The sequence below is a fragment of the Lacerta agilis genome, chromosome 17 (assembly GCF_009819535.1).
Source record: "Lacerta agilis isolate rLacAgi1 chromosome 17, rLacAgi1.pri, whole genome shotgun sequence".
NCBI lineage: Eukaryota > Metazoa > Chordata > Lepidosauria > Squamata > Lacertidae > Lacerta > Lacerta agilis.
In genome coordinates, this window is record NC_046328.1 from 24253670 (window position 1) to 24273058 (window position 19389).

The following is a 19389-nucleotide window of genomic DNA, read 5'->3' on the forward strand; positions in this document are numbered from 1 at the left end:
TAACTTTGTAAAGAGCAGAACATAGGAAGTGGGCTAAATTCCTTTTTCAGTGCTGTGTAGGATTGGCACATTCTACCCTTGAACATGACGAGAAATATGCTCTTACTTTTGGGAAGTTGCAGCCCCTTTCACCCCGGCTTAGTCTTTTGATAGCCTGGCCCTTGAGGGTAGACACCTCTGGCTCATGGTCATCGATCCCTGGTGGCTGCTTCATCAAGGCCACTAGAATTTTGTAGTCTTGAACATGGACCCGTTGCTGTCACGAAGAGCTTTTTGCATTCCAGAAGTAACTTCTAGGATACAAGGATGCTAGACTGAAGCTGCCTTGGGGCTCATAACTGCTTGGCTGTTGACTTGCTTCCCACCAGCTAAACCTCGACATTTGTAAATAAACAGATTTTACTGCTTAAAGCCAAGAGGGTCTTGCTTCTTTCTGTTAAAGGTTAGTTTTACAAATATAATTGGTTATCAACAGCTGTGAGCTGCCCTGAGATTTGCGGATAAAGGGTGGTATACAAATTCAATAAACAACAACAACAACAACAGTTCAGAACATAGTTAAAACTGTAGAATTCACTCCTGCAGGAGGCAGTGATGACCACCAACTTAGATGCCTTTAAAAGAGCATTACACAAATCCTGCTTGCAGGTAGAGACATCTGGCTGGCCAGTGTGAGAACAGGAGGCCGGATTAGATGGACCATCGGCCTGATCCAGCAGGGCTAGTCTTACGTTCTTATGTGTGTGCATTGTAGTGCATTGAAGCATGTATGTGCTAGAGGCAAAGTGAAACCCTTCTGCTGCTTAGAGATTTTCCTTCTAGATACCCTGAACCCTGGCAACTCATACTAAAAAGTGCTAAGACATCCCACCAAATGGATCCCCAGGGACAAAGCAGGGGGCGCATTTAGAAGTGGAGAATATTGCATTTGTTTTTCCTGATTATAATGCCAGTGCTTCCACCCCGTTTTCTAGTGTTCCTTTCACACAACACCACCTGTTGCTTTATGGGATTGTGCCTATTTGATGGATATAGCGGAATGCCGCGTTAAATTTAATTCACACAATGTGAACACAAAGTGACACAGTGACACACGTCATTGGACAACGTCGCTACACTCTGTCTGCACATGCCTGCTTCTGTTCCCCCATGAAAATGGCAGGAAAGAACTGCATGCTAGCATGACCACTCCAAATTTTGTCAGTTTACTCTTGCAGTTTTCTGGGTTCAGGGGACTGCAAATGGATCCCACCCCCCCGGAATCAAAGAACACGGAAATGAACACTAAACATGCACTGTGTTCCATTCGTTTTCTGGAAATGGCTTTTGCATTGTGTGAAACCTCAGCTATAACACAGAAATGAACAGTTAGGGAAATATAGTGGTACCTTGGTTCTCAAACACCTTGGTACTCAAACAACTTGGAACCCAAAGACTGCAAACCCGGAAGTAAGTGTTCTGGTTTGAGAACTTTTTTTCGGAAGCCGAATGTGCTCTGTTTTGCGTGTTACGCTTCCATTTTGAGTGTTATGCTGACAATTTGAGTGTTACGCTGAGGACTGTCTGTTTTTGCTATTTATTTTTGTTTTTGCGGCTCTTTTTGTTTTGTTTTTGTGACTGTGGGGAACCCAGTTCAGTTACTGATTGATTGATTGATTGATTGATTGTGTGACTGCAGTATATTGTTTATTGCTTTCATTTTATGGATCAATGGTCATGTTAGATAGTAAAATTCATGTTAAATTGATGTTTTAGGGGTTGTTTTTAAAAGTCTGGAACGGATTAATCCATTTTGCATGACTTTCTATGGGAAAGCGTGCCTTGGTTTTGGAACGCTTTGGTTTTGGAACGGACTTCTGGAACGGATTAAGTCTGAGAACCAAAGTACCACTGTAGAATAAACTGCCATGTGAATGCAGCTAGGGAGGGCGATTTACCAGGGACACGAAACCGAAAATACAAGCTATGCCTGGGAAACAAGGACAGTTTGAGCTTGTTAAACAGATAATGTTGCCTGCTGCTCCCTTGACTTGTGCGGCTGTGGGTAGCTCCTGGGTTTGGGACAGCAGCATCCCGGCCTCCCTGTTCGCCCAGGCTTTCCTGTTTCGCTCCTTGTCACAGTGACAGGGTGACAGCAGGGAACTGGGCCTGTTGTTCTGTTTACGGCCATCGTCGCTGCAGCAACAGCCCTCGGAGCAAGGGACACAGCCCCAGCGAGAGGCTGGGTTTGCAACAGCAAGGAAATAAGCAACGTATGAAACCCCAAAGCCGCTGTGGCTTCTCATTGCAAGGCTGGGCACACCCTTGGCTCCGGGTGCAGCTTCCCCAGCCGGTAAAACCTTGGCGGTAGCGGCGGCCACCTGGAGCAGGAGAAAACGAAGCAGAGAGAAAGCCGGTTTTTGTGACTCACTAGAGGAAATGAAGCGAGGGGCTTGTGGTGATGGCAGCGGCTTTCCTCGACCCTTTTGTGTCCTCATTATGCCCTCCTGGAGAAATGTGCACACACCAGGTTAGGGCTTAGAACCCAACTCCCTGGCATGCCTGCTGTTGTTTTTAATATGCATGGATTTTTCTGCATATAGAGAAGTAGTGTCACAGCATAACAACATCCAGTCCAACATCCTGTTCTCACAGTGGCTGACCAGACTCCTCTGGGCACATGCACAAGAGTTCTCTAGCCCTATGGCATCCTGTGACAACTGTTATTCAGGATTGCTGCTTCCGACTGTGGGGGCAGAGCAGAGCCATCCTGGCTAGTAACCATTGATAGCCCTCTCTGCCATGAATTTGTCCCATCCTCTTTTAAAGTCATCTAGTTTGGTGTCCATTGCTGCCTCCTGCATGAGGTAGTTCCATAGTTTAACCACGTGCTGCTTGAAGAAGTCCTTTCTTTGATTTGTCTTGAATCTTCCTACAGTGTTGTGGGGGGGGGGGTGGCATTGTGAATGACTCTTCTCCTGCAGGGCAGAGAGGGCAGGTCTGCCTGACGCCAAATGCAACAGAGGGGTGTGTGTGTGTGTGTGTGTGTGTGTGAGAGAGAGAGAGAGAGAGAGAGAGAGAGAGAGAGATTGGTTGCCAGCCATGCAACCAATGGGCCAGTCTTTTGCTCTGACTAAGCTGGTGCAATCTCAGACTCTGTCGACACAAAACTGCTGAGCAGACAGCAGGAGTCTGAGCTGCGTCCCAAAATCTTCCTGCTCGCTGCACACCTCTGTGACTGTCAAAGGGCTCGTGAGAGTCGCCCTCCTAAAGGGCCGCTAGGACATGCCTCGGGGTGCTACTGTTGTGTGCCAAAGGGGCACCTCTGAAAAGGGCCACAGCTGGCTCGATAGAAAAATTTGCAGAGTGATCTTCCTTTCATTCTCTTTTTGGAAGTGACTTCCACTGACCTGCTGCCACAGCTGCAAATCCCAGTCTGTCACCGTGCGATAACTGTGCAAACTTCTGGGCAGGGTAACTGTGCTGGAGGCAGGATCATAAAAAGCTGTAGCGTCAGCAAAATGGGTGAGTCGTATCCAGCGCTGCTGTTTCCAAGCTGGAACATATTTCTGCTCATGTAGCAGGTCTTCCCTCTCCTCCTCCTCCTGCCCCCTGCCCCCTCAGAATGTTGGGAACCCCCTCCCCCCAAACAAATTTGGGGGGCTTCTTGTGAGACACTGCAGGGAGGGGAGAGGGAAGTCTTGCAATGCAAGCGAAACTGCACCTAACCCAGGAATTCTGAGCATTTAGAGAGTGCATCAAAGCACTCAGCTTTCCCTGCATTATACTGCAATCCCTACGACAACCTTGTAAGCTAGGTCAGAATTGTTCCGCTGATATTGAGTGGTTCTGGGAGAGATTGTGGCCTGCTTCCAGCTAGGCGGATCCTGTGGCTCTTCTGTTCTAAGCTGCAAGCAGAATTGCAAACACATATGATGTTTGGATCCTGCTCTGTGGTGACCACTGTAGTGGGCGGGGTAGAACTGCGGTGGACGGGGCTTTTGAAACTTAGGGCGCAGCCGCTATAACCCTTGCAGTGGGTACTATTTTATGACTTTTTATTTTTTTTAAAAATCAGTATTTTAATTAGCTCTAAAACACCGCTGAATTAAAAGAGAAAAAAAATGAAAGAGAGGTATAGTGTTAAGATACCATGATTGTCTCACTTTTTTTTAGAAGTGATTTTTAGAAGCTCTTTGACTCACTGCTGTTTTACCAGCATGGTAAATGGCAATGACTGGAAAGTTTTGTGTTTTTTTCAATGATAATATTATAGCATTATGTTGTTTATGGTGCTATATCTCTCTTTCATGAATAAATATTGTTACATGCCACCCCAATCTTCAAGCGGTTTGATATTCCAGAGGTCCAAGCCCTTACCCATTGGTTCGTGTTTCTTTTGGTAATGAGGCATAGCAGAGTCTGTGGTGTCTTTATGATATATGGTTTAGTTACACATATATACAACAGAGTCAGCAACGGAGGGGTTCAGAGCATTACACACCAAGCGAGTCTTGCTTCTGCCATAGCTGTACCTTTGGATCCAAACAGACTCCACCCATGGCACCTTTTCACCTCGATCACACCACAGCCAATCAAAATCCTAAAAACTTCCTCCTAATGAAAACTCTGGCATTGTCTTCTGACTAAGGATCTCAGAGCTCAGGGAGGGGCTCCCCTCCTTTGCTGGCTGACACAGAGTCTCTTTTCTGCCGATGGCCCACCTCCCTGTCTTTGTTCTCTGCTGATGGTGACCCATCTCTCAAGCGATTTCCTGAGCATGGAAAAACTTGTTTCGCCTGTATTTTGGCACTGCTAAATCCAGTGTTTGGCAGCCCATCTTAATACTCCAAGCATTGATTACACTCCCAACACTTACTAAATCCAGAATTATAGGTGTCTGACACCCAGAAACTCTGGCACCAACAAAAATGCATAGCAATACGTTGTTCTGAAAATCTTTTAGCACTAATTGAAAGATCAATTAATAAAAATTTAATAGGGTCATGAAATGACACCCAACGCAATGGTTATGATAAATGTGTGCTGAGCGGCGATGGGTTTCCTGTGATAGATTTGTAAGGGCAGAAGTTTAGTGGTAGAGCATTTGAGAGGCAAGTGGCACTCCCAAGGTCACCTGGTGAGTTTCATGGACGAGTGAAGATTTGAACCCTGGTCTCTCCGAAGTCCTAGTAGTCCTGCACAGTAACCACCACAACACCATTGCCTCTGGGCCACACTATGGGAACACCCCCCCCCCCTGGTTTTTTCATCCAGAATTAGTGACACAAGGCCTGGTACAATCCGTGGCACCTCCAGGTGACCTCATGTAATGAGAAAGGCCCTTTTTGTTTCCTGAGACCCCCTGCCCCCTGTCAGAGAAAACAACACAGTTCTGGATATGTAAACCTGTCTGTGGATCCATAGCCCCTTTGGTGCTGCTGCTGCTGCTGCTGCTGCTGTTCACCAGTCAGGAGTCAGAAAGCCTGGCTAGTTTGCTTAAAATCACCCAGAGATCAGCAAGTGGGTCCTAACGTTGCTTTACACACACCCTTCATGTCCCAGGACAGCAGAATGAATCCAAGGAAACCTGCCTTTATATAAATCGATCTTGGAGAAATTACACAGAAAGAATGTAGCTGGGGGTAGGGAGTGACTCGTGTGGTTTCTGTGAATGGAATTGGCCAGCCTCTTGAACTGCAGCTGCAAATAATAATAATAATAACAATTACTATATAATTACTAATAAATACTATTACTATTACTATTACTGTTTCAAAAAGCATCCCTACTGACCTTTCCAGCAGGCCCCAGAAATGCATGAGCACATTGTGAGTCATGCGCGACAGGATACTTCTTGGCCTTCCCCGCCTTCTCGGCGCATGCTCCGCTCTCCTTGGCTGTGTCTCCCCACGGAGAGCAGGTTTGGCAAGACTGTTGCTGAGCAGGGAGGGAGGGAGCCCAGCTGGCGGGGGGGTGGGTGGGATTAAGGGTTCAAGGGAAATGACCCTGGAGAAATCTGGTTCGGCTGGTTGGGTGCCTTCCTTTCTCACGTAACTCCCACTCAGAGGTGAGTTTCAGGAGCACCTTTTTTCTCATTTGGAGGCCATATATATATATATATATATATATATATATATATATATATATCACTTGGGTTTGGTGGAGAGACACCTCTGGGCGATGGGACGGCGGCAGGCGAGAAGGGAACCGGCTGGAAAGGTTCTTTTTTGTAACACCTGCAGTCACGCACAAGGGAGGGCTCCTCTCCCAGAAGCCAAAAAGTGCCAGAATCCAGATGCTTTGATGGAGGATTTTTTTTTTTTTAATTTAAGGAAAACATCCTCGGTGAGACCCAAGTTTGAATGCCGTGATCCCTCCTGAGCAGGTGTCGACCAGGGCAGCAAATAGCTGCCTTTGCCTTTGACAGCTAACGTGGCTTCTTTTTTTGTGTCATCCACACATGTGGCCTGGTGCTTTGCAGCCACACGAAACTTCGAAACAGGTCTCTGCCCTGGGGACCATACAATGCAAAATTTTGACAGTGTGGCTAGACAGTCACAGGAGGGAAGGGAGAGGCGAGAGGAGGGAGGCAGGGTTGTCAGGGCACGCAGTGACATGTACATAATCACGGACAATTAAGGATGTGAGGGCTAAATTAGACACGGCATGAAAAGTCTGTCATTGCCTTGTCTTGTGGTGGCGTATTCTTTGATTAAAGCAGTGGGGCAGTGGATCGGATCGGGAACAACAGTGTGGTGTAGTGGTTGGAGTACCAGACTATGACATGGGAAACCAGGGTTCAAATCGCCCACTTGGCCATGAAGCTCACTGTCACTCTCAGCCTAATCTACCTCACAGGGTTGTTGGGAGGATAAAAATGGAGGAGAACCATGTACACTACCTTGAGCTCCTTAGAGGAACGGCGGGATATAAATGTGACAATCAATCAATCAATCAATCAATCATAAGCACCGGGGGACAGGGCGACCCATCCCCCTCACACCATTTTTTCCTGATCAGAATCTCCCATTTGACGTTCGCTACAGGGGGAGAGTGAAAGATAAACCCCTGTGTCCTCCCCCCCCCCAATAAAATGCACACGCCGCTTGATTGCAACAAGCCTCAAAGAGAGAAAAACAACAAAAAATCATTGCCAAAACAGTTAAAAACAACTATTCAAAAACGTTCAAGTAAAAGTTAAAATCGGTGATAAACTAAAAACAGATTAAGACACAGACCAATGTTCCATACATGTTGTGTCTAAACAAAAATGTTTTTAGCAGACGCCGAAAAGAGTACTGTGAAGGTGCCTACCTGATATCAGTAGTCAGGGAGTTCCAAAGTATGGGTTCTGCCACATGAAAAAATGCCTTTTCTCACAAATGGGAAGAGGCGGGAGGAGGCTCAACATGGCCGTCGCATCTGCTGGCAAGCCCAACAGGTCTCAGAATATTGAGGGGTCCCGGCACCTCGCTTGAAAATTTTGGGGGGCCTGGGCCTCTTGGTCCCCAACCCCAGATGACACCACCTGTAACAGTCCCAGTTCTGAAGAGCAAAGCGGCTGAGAGGACACATATGGGGTAAGGTGATCTCGCAGGTATCGCAGCCTTCCCTAACTTGATGCCCCCCAATATTCCGCGGCCCGCCGGGCCTACCCACAGCCGCGAGGGCAACCCGAGTGCAAGAGGACCCTCCCTTCCTGCAGTTTCCAGCAACTGGTATTCAGAAGCATTGCTGCCTCGGACCACGGAGGCAGAGAATAGCTAACCTGGCTAGTAGCACCTCCCATGAATTTCCCTGATCCTCTTTTAAAGGCACCCAAGCTGGTAGCCATCACTGCTTGGGGGGGGGGGAGTTCCACAGTTTAAAAGGACTGTTGTGCCTTAATGCCCCACAGAGGTTTTTTTTTTTTTACTGGAGCCAAATAATTGGCCCTGGCTGGGATCATAGAGTCATGGAATTGTACAGTTGAAAGAGACCACATGGGTCATCTAGGAACCTTTCGCCCAACTTGGGGCTCAAACCCACAGCCCTGGGATTAAGAGTCTCATGCTCTACCAACTGAGCTAACCGGCCTGGACTAGGCGACTGTCTGGACTTATCCTGCAGGGATGTTTGTTTGTTTTAATTATCCAAACCTGCTTGGACTTTAAGCCACAGCCGGCACTTTGAATTGGCTGCTATTTGTGCAAAAGTTGGCGCCAAGAGGACTCCTGCAGGGGCAAGACACCATTGCAATACACAGTGCCTAAAGTGTCCCTCTCCCTCAGGAACATCACCACCAGTCTTAATTGGATGTTGATGTTCCAGCGCTCCTGTCTCCCTCCTCAAGCAATTCGCTGCTATGAGGTGGTGCTATATTGCATTTTACGAGAGAAGAAAAATTTATTGAGAATTTGCATATTGAAAGCTCTTCAGATTGCCAACTAGATATTCATTCTAATTTGCTGCGGCTTGACCTAATTTTCAAATTTCATGTTATGGGGCCTCATGCACGCCTTTAATTAAGTGTATCGTTCATCGGAATGCATTTGAACATCGTGTTTTGATTTATGGACTGGGCTTTTTATATATAACGTTTAACATTCACCAAAATTTCAGATTCATGAATGTCCAAAGCCAGATTTCATTAGTGTGTTTTCAGACTGGGATTAAATCCTTCCTCCAAGTCATATTGGCTAACTAATTCATCCCAGTGGTTCCTCCCTCTCCTTTTTTCCTTTTCTGGAAGCTTGTAAGGATGTGGTTTGGTTTTCTTTCTTAAGTCTCAGGATTCTGATACTGAATTTTGAACAGGCTTGCCCATGTTGCCTTCAGAACTTTCTGACTGCAGCTCCCATCATAGATCATGGAATTGTAGAGTTGGAAGGGACCCTGGGGATCATCTAGTCCAACCCCTTGCAATGCAGGAATATGCAGCTTTCCCATATGTGGATCAAACCTGCAACCTTGGGTTTATCAGCACCATGCTCTAACCAACTGAGCTATCTAGGCCGCAGTTTCTAACAGCATGGCCAAGATGGACTGCTAGCTATCCAGGTATCTATAGAGGGACCCAGGTTGAGGTTGGCTGCTTTAAACATTGAAAGCCTTTATGGTAGGATCTATCTTGAGAGATTCAGCCTTCATGAACCCCTTTCCGAAATGGCCTGATCCACATTTCGCAGATGAATGTGTGGATGGGAACACAGATTTTGCACTTCTCTGAACATCATAACTGTTTGTTTGTTTGTTTGTTTCATTAAATTTATACAGCAGTTGATTATAGAAAAAACTCAAAGCGCTTTCAGTCCTTGACAGGTAACCTGCTTAAAACCTTAATTGATTATGTCTTTTGAGACCCTTTTTCTGTTTGTTTGTTTGTTTTTAAATGCTGACCAGGACTGAAAGTGATGTAGAATAAAAGTATGGAGGAAAAACTGTTGGACGAACCCTGTCCCTCAGCAACCTGGTGCCTTCCAGATGTTTTGTTCTCCCTTTGGCACCAACCAGCACATCTGAAGGTCGCCTGGTTGGCAAAGGCTGCTGAATCCTGAATCAGGAAGTTCTCAGTTTGAATCTCACCTCTGCCATGACTTAAACAAGGGCCCTCACCATTCCGCTTCTGGGGATTGTGATACTGGACTACCATCCAAGGTTGTTGACAAGATTCCTAGGAGGATGTGTACATAAAGTGCCTTGGACATGTCATATAAATGGGTTGGGTTCCTTCTGAAACTTGCAGTGATGGCCAGTGTATTCAAATTCATTAATACCAATTTCAAATTCAGATTCAAGGAGTGCTGTAAGGAATGTGGTCTGAGGCCAGGAATAAATTGCTGAGCCCTGTTTTAAATGGCTACTGAACCTTGGAGCTAACATGGTTTTAGGCGTTTCCCATATAATCTCTCCTAGGGCTGAGTCAAATGAACTTTATTGGTTAGTAAGAGAGATCTGGGATGCGTGTGAAAAATTTCAGGAAAACCTCCCCCTCCTCGCAGTTTTCTCGTTCATTTTGATTGCCATCTTATTAGGGCAGGGGTGAACAGATCAGTTTATTTCTAGTGATGTTTTCACATGTGTTCATTCAGAAGCCTGTTTTGTGTTCATTTACACATCAGTCTACAGTTTTTAAAAATGCATGATTTCAAAATGTATCTTATCCCAAAGCAATGTGCAATTTTCTGGAGCTAAGAAGGCTTTTTTTATTTGATTTGTATCTAAGAAAGCTCAACAACTTTTGGGTTTTTACTTTTTGAAATATGTCAGCCCTTTTGTAGACAAATCTGACTGGCTACCTGGTGTCATTTTGAAATCAAAACGTAATGAAGACATGGTTCTCACACACACTCTCAGCTGTCTGTCTGATATCATCAGGCAGTCAAATCTGATTGGTTCTGAGATATCATCATGAAGTCAGTTCAGAGAAAGGGCAATGATTCCTGCCCTCATTCTGCACTCGTGGGGGGGATGGAGACGGCCATGAGACGGAATTCTGAGTGAATGTACACTTGTTCTCTGGAACCCCTGAAAAAAATAGCCAAAGGGATCAGGGGCTCTATACAGGTTAGAAATACCGTATTTTTCTGTCTATAAGACGCCCCCATGTATAAGATGTCCCCTATTTTTGGAGACTCAGATTTAAGAAAATGGGGGAAGATGTATCCGTGTATAAGACGTCCTCTAATTTTTGACACTTTTAAGGGGGGGAAACCTAGTCTTATACACGGGAAAATACGGTAGATGCATTTGGGGCAGGGGTTGTCAACCTGGTCCCTACCGCCCACTAGTGGGCGTTTCAGGATTCTAGGTGGGCGGTAGGGGGTTCTACAGCACAAGCTGAATCCTACTTCCATCAAGAACTGGTGGGCGGTAAGGAAATTTTACCCTCAAGAAAGATGCATTAGTGGGCGGTAGGTATAAAAAGGTTGACTACCCCTGATTTGGGATCTACCCACTAACCTTTTCCATTCACTAGTCTGGCTTCTAGTGCTTTGTATGTTGGCCCTCCTGGTTATGCTGGCAGATAGGTAATTTAAATGTTCCTCCTCTGTACAATGGTGAGGAACAGTATAGCTATGTGCTCTGACATTGCACAACAGTGTTGCCTTTTGTGCAGGAAAAGATGTGGGCCTTGTCTTAAGACATCATATCCTGTTCAGCATAGTCACCAGTTACTAGCACTGACTGGGTGTGTCATTCGTACACCTGAGGATGCTCCCATCTTCTTTTCATGACTTCTAACCATTCAGCTGCCTTTTCCCCAGGCTCATGGAACCAAGCACCACTTTGGTATCATTACAATTATCAAAGGTCATTGGGTAAAAGCCCCTGTTAAATAAGTTCCAGTAAGAATTTGGGGGAATGTACTCAACGTTATACACTAATGATCATTGTTGTCAAATTTAAAATGGCTGGAAATGATTTGGTTGCAGTATTCCTCTAATTCCTAATCAAAAGTTTGAGGAATAGTGACTTCCCAAGTCACAGTCTGGATCTGACTGACCATTTCTGGTGTAATTTTTTTGCTATTCAAAAATAGCTTCTTCTCCATCACTGCTCTTCTGGGGCCCAAATGAGACACTTTGCAGGGCTTCTGCCAGTCTGAAGATAAAATTGTGGGCTAGGTCACAGGTAGCCAACATGGTGCCCTCCAGATGTTGTGGACTACAATTCCTGTAAGCCCCAGCAGCTAGCATGCCCAACCATCATGGATTATGGCAGTTGTCCAGAACATCTGGAGGGCACCATGCTGATGACTCCTGGTGTAGGTGCAGTGCCAGATTTACGTATCCAGGGGTCAGCAAACTTTTTCAGCAGGGGGACAGTCCACTGTTCCTCAGACCTTGTGGGGGGCTGGACTACTTTTTGGGGGGTGGGACCGAACAAATTCCTATGCCCCACAAATAACCCAGAAATGCATTTTAAATAAAAGCACACATTCTACTCATGTAAAAACATGCTGATTCCAGGACCGTCCGCGGGCTGGATTTAGAAGGCGATTGGGCCGGCCCCGGCCCCCCGGGCCTTGTTTGCCTACCCATGTATAAGCTATAGCTTAGGGCCCCACTCTCTTGGGGTTCCCCCAAAAAATTAAAGGAAAAAAACTGGATTTCCAAAATATAAGATAAGTACAACAATTACTTTGATAAAATACATATTTTGTTACGTGCAAATGGCTTGAGATACCTATTAGGCCCATAAATTACCATATAGCATATATTCAACACAAAAAAACAGCAACAATTTGTTGTTGACAAAGGACAGCTGGACATATAAAGGGCCCCATTACCTTCAGTAGCTTAGGGCCTCATCAAACCTAAATCCGGCCCTGGGTCAAACCACTGGCCTGACTTGGGAACCTTCCCGAGTGAGGCTGCATCAGCAGAAGTATAGTGTCCAGATCAAAGGAAGTCATAGTTGCATTCTGTTCTGTCTTGGTCAGGTCCCACTTGGAATCTTGTGTCCACCACAGTTTAAGAAGGATATTGGCAAGCTTGAATGTGTGCAGAGGACAACCAGGATGATAAAAGGTCTGGAAACCAAGCCTTATAAGGAATGGTTGAGGGAGTTGGGTATGTTTAGCCTGGAGAAGAGAAGACTGGGAGGTGATATGATAGTCATCTTCAAATATCTAAAGGGTTGTCACATGGAAGATGGAGCAAGCTTGTTTTCTGCTGCACCAGAGGGGAGGAGCTGAGCAATAGATTCAAATGATAAGAAAGGAGATTCCGATGAAACGTTAGGAATAATTTTCTGGTGCTAAGAGCTGTTTGGCAGTGGAACAGACTCCCTCGGAAGGTGGTAGTCTCTCCTTCATTGGAGGTTTTAAAGCAGAGGTTGGATGACCATCTGTCAGGGATTCTCTAGCTGTGATTCCTACATTGCAGGGAGCAGGACTGGATCACTCTTGGTGTACCTTCCAACTCTACGAGTCTGTGATTCTATTAAACGTTCCTACGCTGCTTCCACGATCCATTTACTGTTGACTAACTCTGTTAGGGAGCCATTTGACTCCTCAGTATTTTCTGCCCTGAACCGCTCCACGGTTAGGGTTTGGGTTTGGTCAAGATGTTGACCCTGGGCCGCTGACTGTGTCAGTCTTAGTCAAGCTGACGTTATGATGAGACTTTGGGATGTGTGTTATGGCATGATGACATCAGCAAATCTCCCTTGGCCAAGCAGTGCAGTGCATGCAGGACACAGCTCACACGCTCCTGGGCCAGTGGAGGAAGGTCACTTACTCATTGGACAGGTACTTAAGTCTTTATCTGATGCACCAACATGTTAGGACTCAAACAGTGAGGATGTCGCATTTTCTTCCTCATTCTAAATGTGGAAGTCAAACCAGAGCATGACTGGCTTCTTCAGAAATGTTTGTTCATTACAACATCCAGTGTACCTGACCATATCCTCGTACGCTGAATTAATTCATCCGAAGGAGCCTTCGCCAACCAGGGGCCCTCCAGTTGCTTTGGAATTCTCTTCCAGCTGTGCTGGCTATGGCTGATGGAATTGTGGTTCAAAACATCTGCAGGGCCCCACATTTGGTGAAGGGTGATCTGAAGTAACTACAGTGCCTGGTTTCGTACTCACAAGTGCCAACAAGGTTTAAGATCCCTAATTCACTCATTACAGGTATGTGACAGAAAAGTGGGAATAAGCCATTTCTGAATAGGGTTGCCAGGGCAGGAGCATCCCAGACCCTGAGATTTGAGGGCTCAAACTTGAGACCTGGGTGCTGTCCCTGGTGAGGTCACAGATTTGGCCCCTGGTGATTCTTCCTCTGTGCTCCCTCCCACCACTGAGCCCTGGAGACGGAAGTTAATTGGGAGAGGGGAGGAGTGCGCAAAGGAGGGCAGACCCTTTCCCTCCAAGAGTCTATGCCATAATTTGCAGCTGGCTCCTGCCAGGCTGAAGGTTGCAAGCTGCACACATAGTCATCTTAACAGGTTTTTTTAAAGGCACTCTTGCCCACCTGGAGATTCCAGCCCTCCACTTGCCACGAGGGGGGGGGAACCAAGCAAACTTGGGAGACTACAGATGAGTCCTGGAAATCTAGCAACTCTATCCCTGGGTGCCTTAAAAGTATCTGTTTGGGAATTTCAAAAACTCATCAGCCAAAGTTGTCACACACCCTTTGTGGAATAATTGAAAAGTTCATTGATTTATGAAAAAGGCCCCCACTCAGGCCCCTCCCTCTCAATTCAACAGACAACAGTATTGAGTGCTACCTGTTGATGTGCTAGTGATTACTCCAGGCCCCTGGAATATATGTCATACTCCACCTGCTTGATTGGGGCACTGAATTTAGGCAGGGGAGAATAAAGGATTCCGCATTTAGAGCTTACTGGGAAAGAATGCTGGCTGTAAAACCATATACTTGTATTATGAGATGAAGAATGAAACAATTATTATTATTTCTGTAGTCCAAAATATCTGGAGGGCAGCAGGGCTAGTAAAGGCTGCTTTAAGACGTTATAATTACAATATTGCATGACAACAAAACAGTTTGTGTCCCAAAGAACTGCTTCCCCCCTGTGGCGCAATGGGTCAGTGCATCTGGCTGTTAACTAGAAGGTTGATGGTTCAAAAACAAAACGGAGCACCTGGGTTTCTATCCTAAGGGCCGCTACAGAGTTGGTGAGCCCATGTCTCTTGCCTGTGCCACTTGAACCCCACTGCTCATTGAATACCATTATGTCGTGGAGAAAGACTCTAGCTTATTCTTCTCTGGTCTCTGAACCCTGGTGTCCCCCAAGCCCTAATTGAGTGCTCTAACCACTACACCACACCCGTTACAGGTAGGTAGCTGTGTTGGTCTGCCGTAGTCGAAACAAAATAAAAAATAAAAAAATCCTTCCAGTAGCACCTTAAAGACCAACTAAGTTTGTTCTTGGTATGAGCTTTCGTATCTGAAGAAGTGTGCATGCACACGAAAGCTCATACCAAGAACAAACTTAGTTGGTCTCTAAGGTGCTACTGGAAGGAATTGTTTTATTTTGTTACACCACACCAGTTATCTGGACCCTTGGCCTGACTCAGCAGATGCATTCATCCCCGGTTCCTTGTCAAAACAGTTCTGCGTGCCGAGCCAAGGCTCTGTCTCCTGAGTCAGCTTTGGCAAAAGCACAAGCACCACATTTCTCGATGGAATTGGGTTCCCCGCCTCCAGACGGCCCTAACCATTGAGATCCCTGCCGCCTTTGAAATGGTGTTGCATGCTGCTGTTTACCTTCCAGGTATCTTTTGGCCAGGTGCCCGTTCCCTGGGTGTGAGAGGCCTGATTCAGTCAGGTGGCATGAGAAGGGATGAGGAAGGAAGCGGAGATCGATCTCTCTCTCTCTCTCTCTCTCTCTCTCTCTCTCTCTCTCTCGGATGCAGCCGTGTGGCAAAAGAGGCTTTTCTCTTTCATGGTTATGTTTTCTTTGCTGACTGAACACAGAGTCCTAAGCAAACACTATTTACTGACACCACCTAATAAACACATATCAGGTTTCTTGTGCCAGGTTCCTCTGGGCAAGGGGATGTTTAGGCGTCAGGTAGCCTTGGTGCCCTGCAGAGGTTTTGCACTACAGCTCCCATCAGCTCCAACCAGTGCTAGCAACTCCAACCAGTGGAAACCCTCCACCTGGCATCTGAAGTACTGTAATCCATTATATGGGTTCTAGTTACAGGTAGGTAGCAGTGTTGGTCTGCCATAGTCAAAACAAAGCAAAATAAAAAATTCCTTCCAGTAGCACCTTAAAGACCAGCTACCGTAAGTTTGTTCTTGGTATGAGCTTTCGTGTGCATGCACACGGGTGGCGCTGTGGGTTAAACCACAGAGCCTAGGGCTTGCTGATCAGAAGGTCGGCGGTTCGAATCCCCGCGACGGGGTGAGCTCCCGTTGCTTGGTCCCAGCTCCTGGCCACCTAGCAGTTCGAAAGCACGTCAAAGTGCAAGTAGATAAATAGATACCGCTCCAGCGGGAAAGTAAACGGCGTTTCCATGTGCTGCTCTGGTTCGCCAGAAGCGCCTTAGTCATGCTGGCCACATGACCCGGAAGCTGTACGCCGGCTCCCTCAGCCATTAATGCGAGATGAGCGCCGCAACCCCAGAGTTGGACACGACTGGACCTAATGGTCAGGGGTCCCTTTACCTTTTACCTAATCCATTATATGACCTCAGAAGTTCACACAGCCTAATTCTCACCACATTCTGGGACATGTGTAGATCTCACCTCAGGGTCTCTGAGACAGGAGGTTCCTCAGGGTGAGAAGCTGCCAGGCCCACCCTCCAGCTTTCTCCTCCCCACAGTTTACAGTTTAACTCACTATGTCTAGCATTTTGTTCCGGACTAACTGTCCATCCTACCTTCCCACCTTTCCTGTGGAAGAAAGTGGTGTGGAGGGAGAGACCCAATGAAGGTATAATCTACAGCAGCCGTTCTATTGGGCTATAAGAGCAGGAGAAGGACAGGCCTGTAGGGCTCTCTGGCAGTTCTGCCAAAAGATCAGCACCTTTTTACTTCTCCATGAAATATTTCCATTCCATCTGGTCATTGCATTCTGTTACAGAGAAATAGTACCTGAGCGAAATTGTTTATTTCCTCCTCTGTTCCAGTCCCTTTTCCTTTTGTGCTGTGTCTTTAAGCCTGAGGGCAGGAACTGACTTACCACTGACATTTGAAAGCTGTTTTGGCTGAAAAGCAGGGCAAAAACTCGTGACTGGCGGGGCGCGGGAACTTCAGCAAACTGCTACCTTCCCTTCCCCCAGCTTCAGCAGTAAAGCAGTAATAATGGTACCCTGCTTTGCAGGGCTGTTGTAAGGTTACTTTGAAAACATAGGTAGCAAAGTGCCTTTCTGGGTGCAGATCCATGCAGGTGTTCTGGAAGTAAGCCCCGTTGTAGTCAGTAGGACTTTCGCCGGAGTAAACATGCGTAGGGTTGCACTGTACGCCGTGTTGATTACTTAATTAAATGGCCATTGAGGAGACATGCGCTGTAAGGAGGGTGACCTTGAGCTCGGTTACTGCCTCTCAGCCTAACCTACCTCACAGGGTTGTTGTTGTGGAGATTAAATGAGATAGGGAGGAAAGCCATGCGAGCCACTTTGAGCTCCTTGGGGGGGAAAGGTGGGATATAAATGCAATGAAGAAGAAGGAGGAGGAGAAGAGGAGGAGGAGGAGGAGTTTGGATTTGATATCCCGCTTTATCACTACCCGAAGGAGTCTCAAAGCGGCTAACATTCTCCTGTCCCTTCCTCCCTCACAACAAACACTCTGTGAGGTGAGTGGGGCTGAGAGACTTCAGAGAAGTGTAACTAGCCCAAGGTCACCCAGCAGCTGCATGTGGAGGAGCGGAGACGCGAACCCGGTTCACCAGATTACGAGTCTACCACTCTTAACCACTACACCACACTGGCTCTCAAGAAACAGCAGAGGGTTTACGGCAATGATAAGCTGCATTTTTTTTAAAAAAAGAATGCCACAATTATAAGTTGTGTTTAAAAATAAAATAAAATAAAACAATGGGGCCCTAAAATAAAAAATATCTACACTAGCTGGTGAATCCCTTTTCCTGTACAGGGAGCTCCGCACGCACAGCCCCTCCTTGCCTGGGGAAGTCTTGGCAGTGAAGTTTGCAGGCGGAGGGAGGAGATCCCACACAAGCTGTGGCAGAGCCCAGGTATCTGTGCAGGCAGGTTTACCTGGACTCTCTGGCCTGTCCGCTTCCCTGGAGGCAGGAGGAGTCTTCTGCAGCTGGTGGTTCCAGCTCCGGGAAGGATCCACGGGGGGCCAGGCAAGGAGGACACCTCTGCTGCAGGGGCAGAAGGGCTCAAGGTGGGGTGGGAGCCGGGGGGGGGAGAGGGAGGGGGACAGAGAGGCCCTTTTTCTAACGTGCCATAAAAATGCAGCCAGATGCACAAGGTCTCCTTCAAATGCAGCGAGGGTCTTTTCTGGTTCGTGTTTTTCTGTTTCGTGTGTTTTGTTAAAATGTCACCAGTTAACGACAAAGAAATAAGTTAATGGCAAAGAAAGAAATGTAAGCCCACCCACAAGCCACACTGTAGGGTCATCCTCACCCGACTGCCATGAGGTGACCTCAGGGGCCAGTCCCTGCCTCTCGTTCTCACCTACCTCACAGTGGAATATAAAGGCAAATACAATCATACCTTGGGTTACAGGTGCTCCAGGTTGTGTTTTTTCAAGTTAAGAACGCGGCAAACCCGGAAGTGTTTACTTCCAGGTTTCACCACGCACGCATGTGCAGAAGCGTTCTGTGTGGTTCACGCATGCACAGAAGCGCTTGATCACGCCGCGCACATGCACAGAAGAGGCGCTCTAGTTGCAGACTTTTCGAGGTGCAAACGGCACCCCGAAATGGATTAAGTCCGCAACTAGAGGTACCACTGTAATCATACAGTGGTACCTTAGTTTAAGAACAGCTTAGTTTACGAATAACTTGGATTAAGAACGCTGCAAACCTGGAATTAGGTGTTTTGGTTTGTGAACTTTGCCTTGGAATAAGAGCATGTTCCGCTTCCTGTTGAGTGAGTTCCATTTGTAATTTGAGTCCCCCGCTACTATGGGAAAGCACACCTTTGGTTTAAGAACAGACTTCCGGAACAGATTAAGTTCGTAAAACCAAGATACCACTGTAACAACAACAACACTCCCAAAACTGTTCGAAAACCAAGGTGCAGCTTCCGATTGGCTGCAGGAGCTTCCTGCACTCAATCAGAAGCCGCGTCGGACATTCGGCTTCCAAAAAACTTTCCGTGTTTGCGGCATTCGGGAACCGATTTGTTCGGGAGCCAAGCCATTTGACAACCAAGGTGCCACTGTACTTTTAAAGCCTGCAAACTTTGAGGCTTCAGCATCACGCCCAGGATTTTCTCCGCTCTGCTGCTGTTTTGCTCAACATTCTGCTGAATTGTCCTGGAGCGTTTGGACCTTGGGTAGCACTGACATTGTCCAGATTAGTGATGTTTATATCATCTCTATTTCAGGGCTCTTCTGTTTGGTCCACATTTTATTCTGTTTTCCCTGTGCTTTCTAGGCACTGGTCTGAGCAGTTTTTCTTTTGCCCTCTCCGCTTTCCCTGAGAAAGACCCATTGTTTACTGCTGAATTGGAACAAGTGTCAATCTGCAGGGAACCTGACTGACATTCCTTGAGATTCAGTGGTAAACAGCTGGTTTCCCTGGAGGAAGTAGGAAACCTCTCGAAATCGTGCGTAGAAAAAATGGGACAAGCAGAAGCAAGTGAGAATGAGCCCTTAGTAGACCTTTTTTGGGTATTGTTTGAATTCTGTTATGGTGTAAATATTTTTTTCTAATGATTATGTTTCATATGAGTTTAGCCTTTTGTTTTTTATCCTTTTTTGTAATTTATCCCTATACCTGCAGGTATAGGGCGGTATACAAATTATTTGACTCAAGCTGC

At 46.5% G+C, this 19389-nt stretch overlaps 1 protein-coding gene across 2 annotated transcripts in view; it reads left to right on the forward strand.

The window, feature by feature from the left end:
* Positions 1-19389, forward strand: part of NECTIN4 (nectin cell adhesion molecule 4) — an 80930-nt gene that overhangs the window by 43042 nt on the left and 18499 nt on the right. Inside the window, exon 1 of one of the 2 annotated variants that reach the window (XM_033135777.1) lies at positions 3267-3504. The exons of the other annotated variant lie outside the window; for it this stretch is intronic. Coding sequence (XP_032991668.1) covers positions 3501-3504 — 4 coding nt within the window. The 5' untranslated portion in view covers positions 3267-3500. Of the gene's footprint in view, positions 1-3266; positions 3505-19389 lie in introns of those variants that run through there. 2 annotated transcript variants of the gene reach the window in all.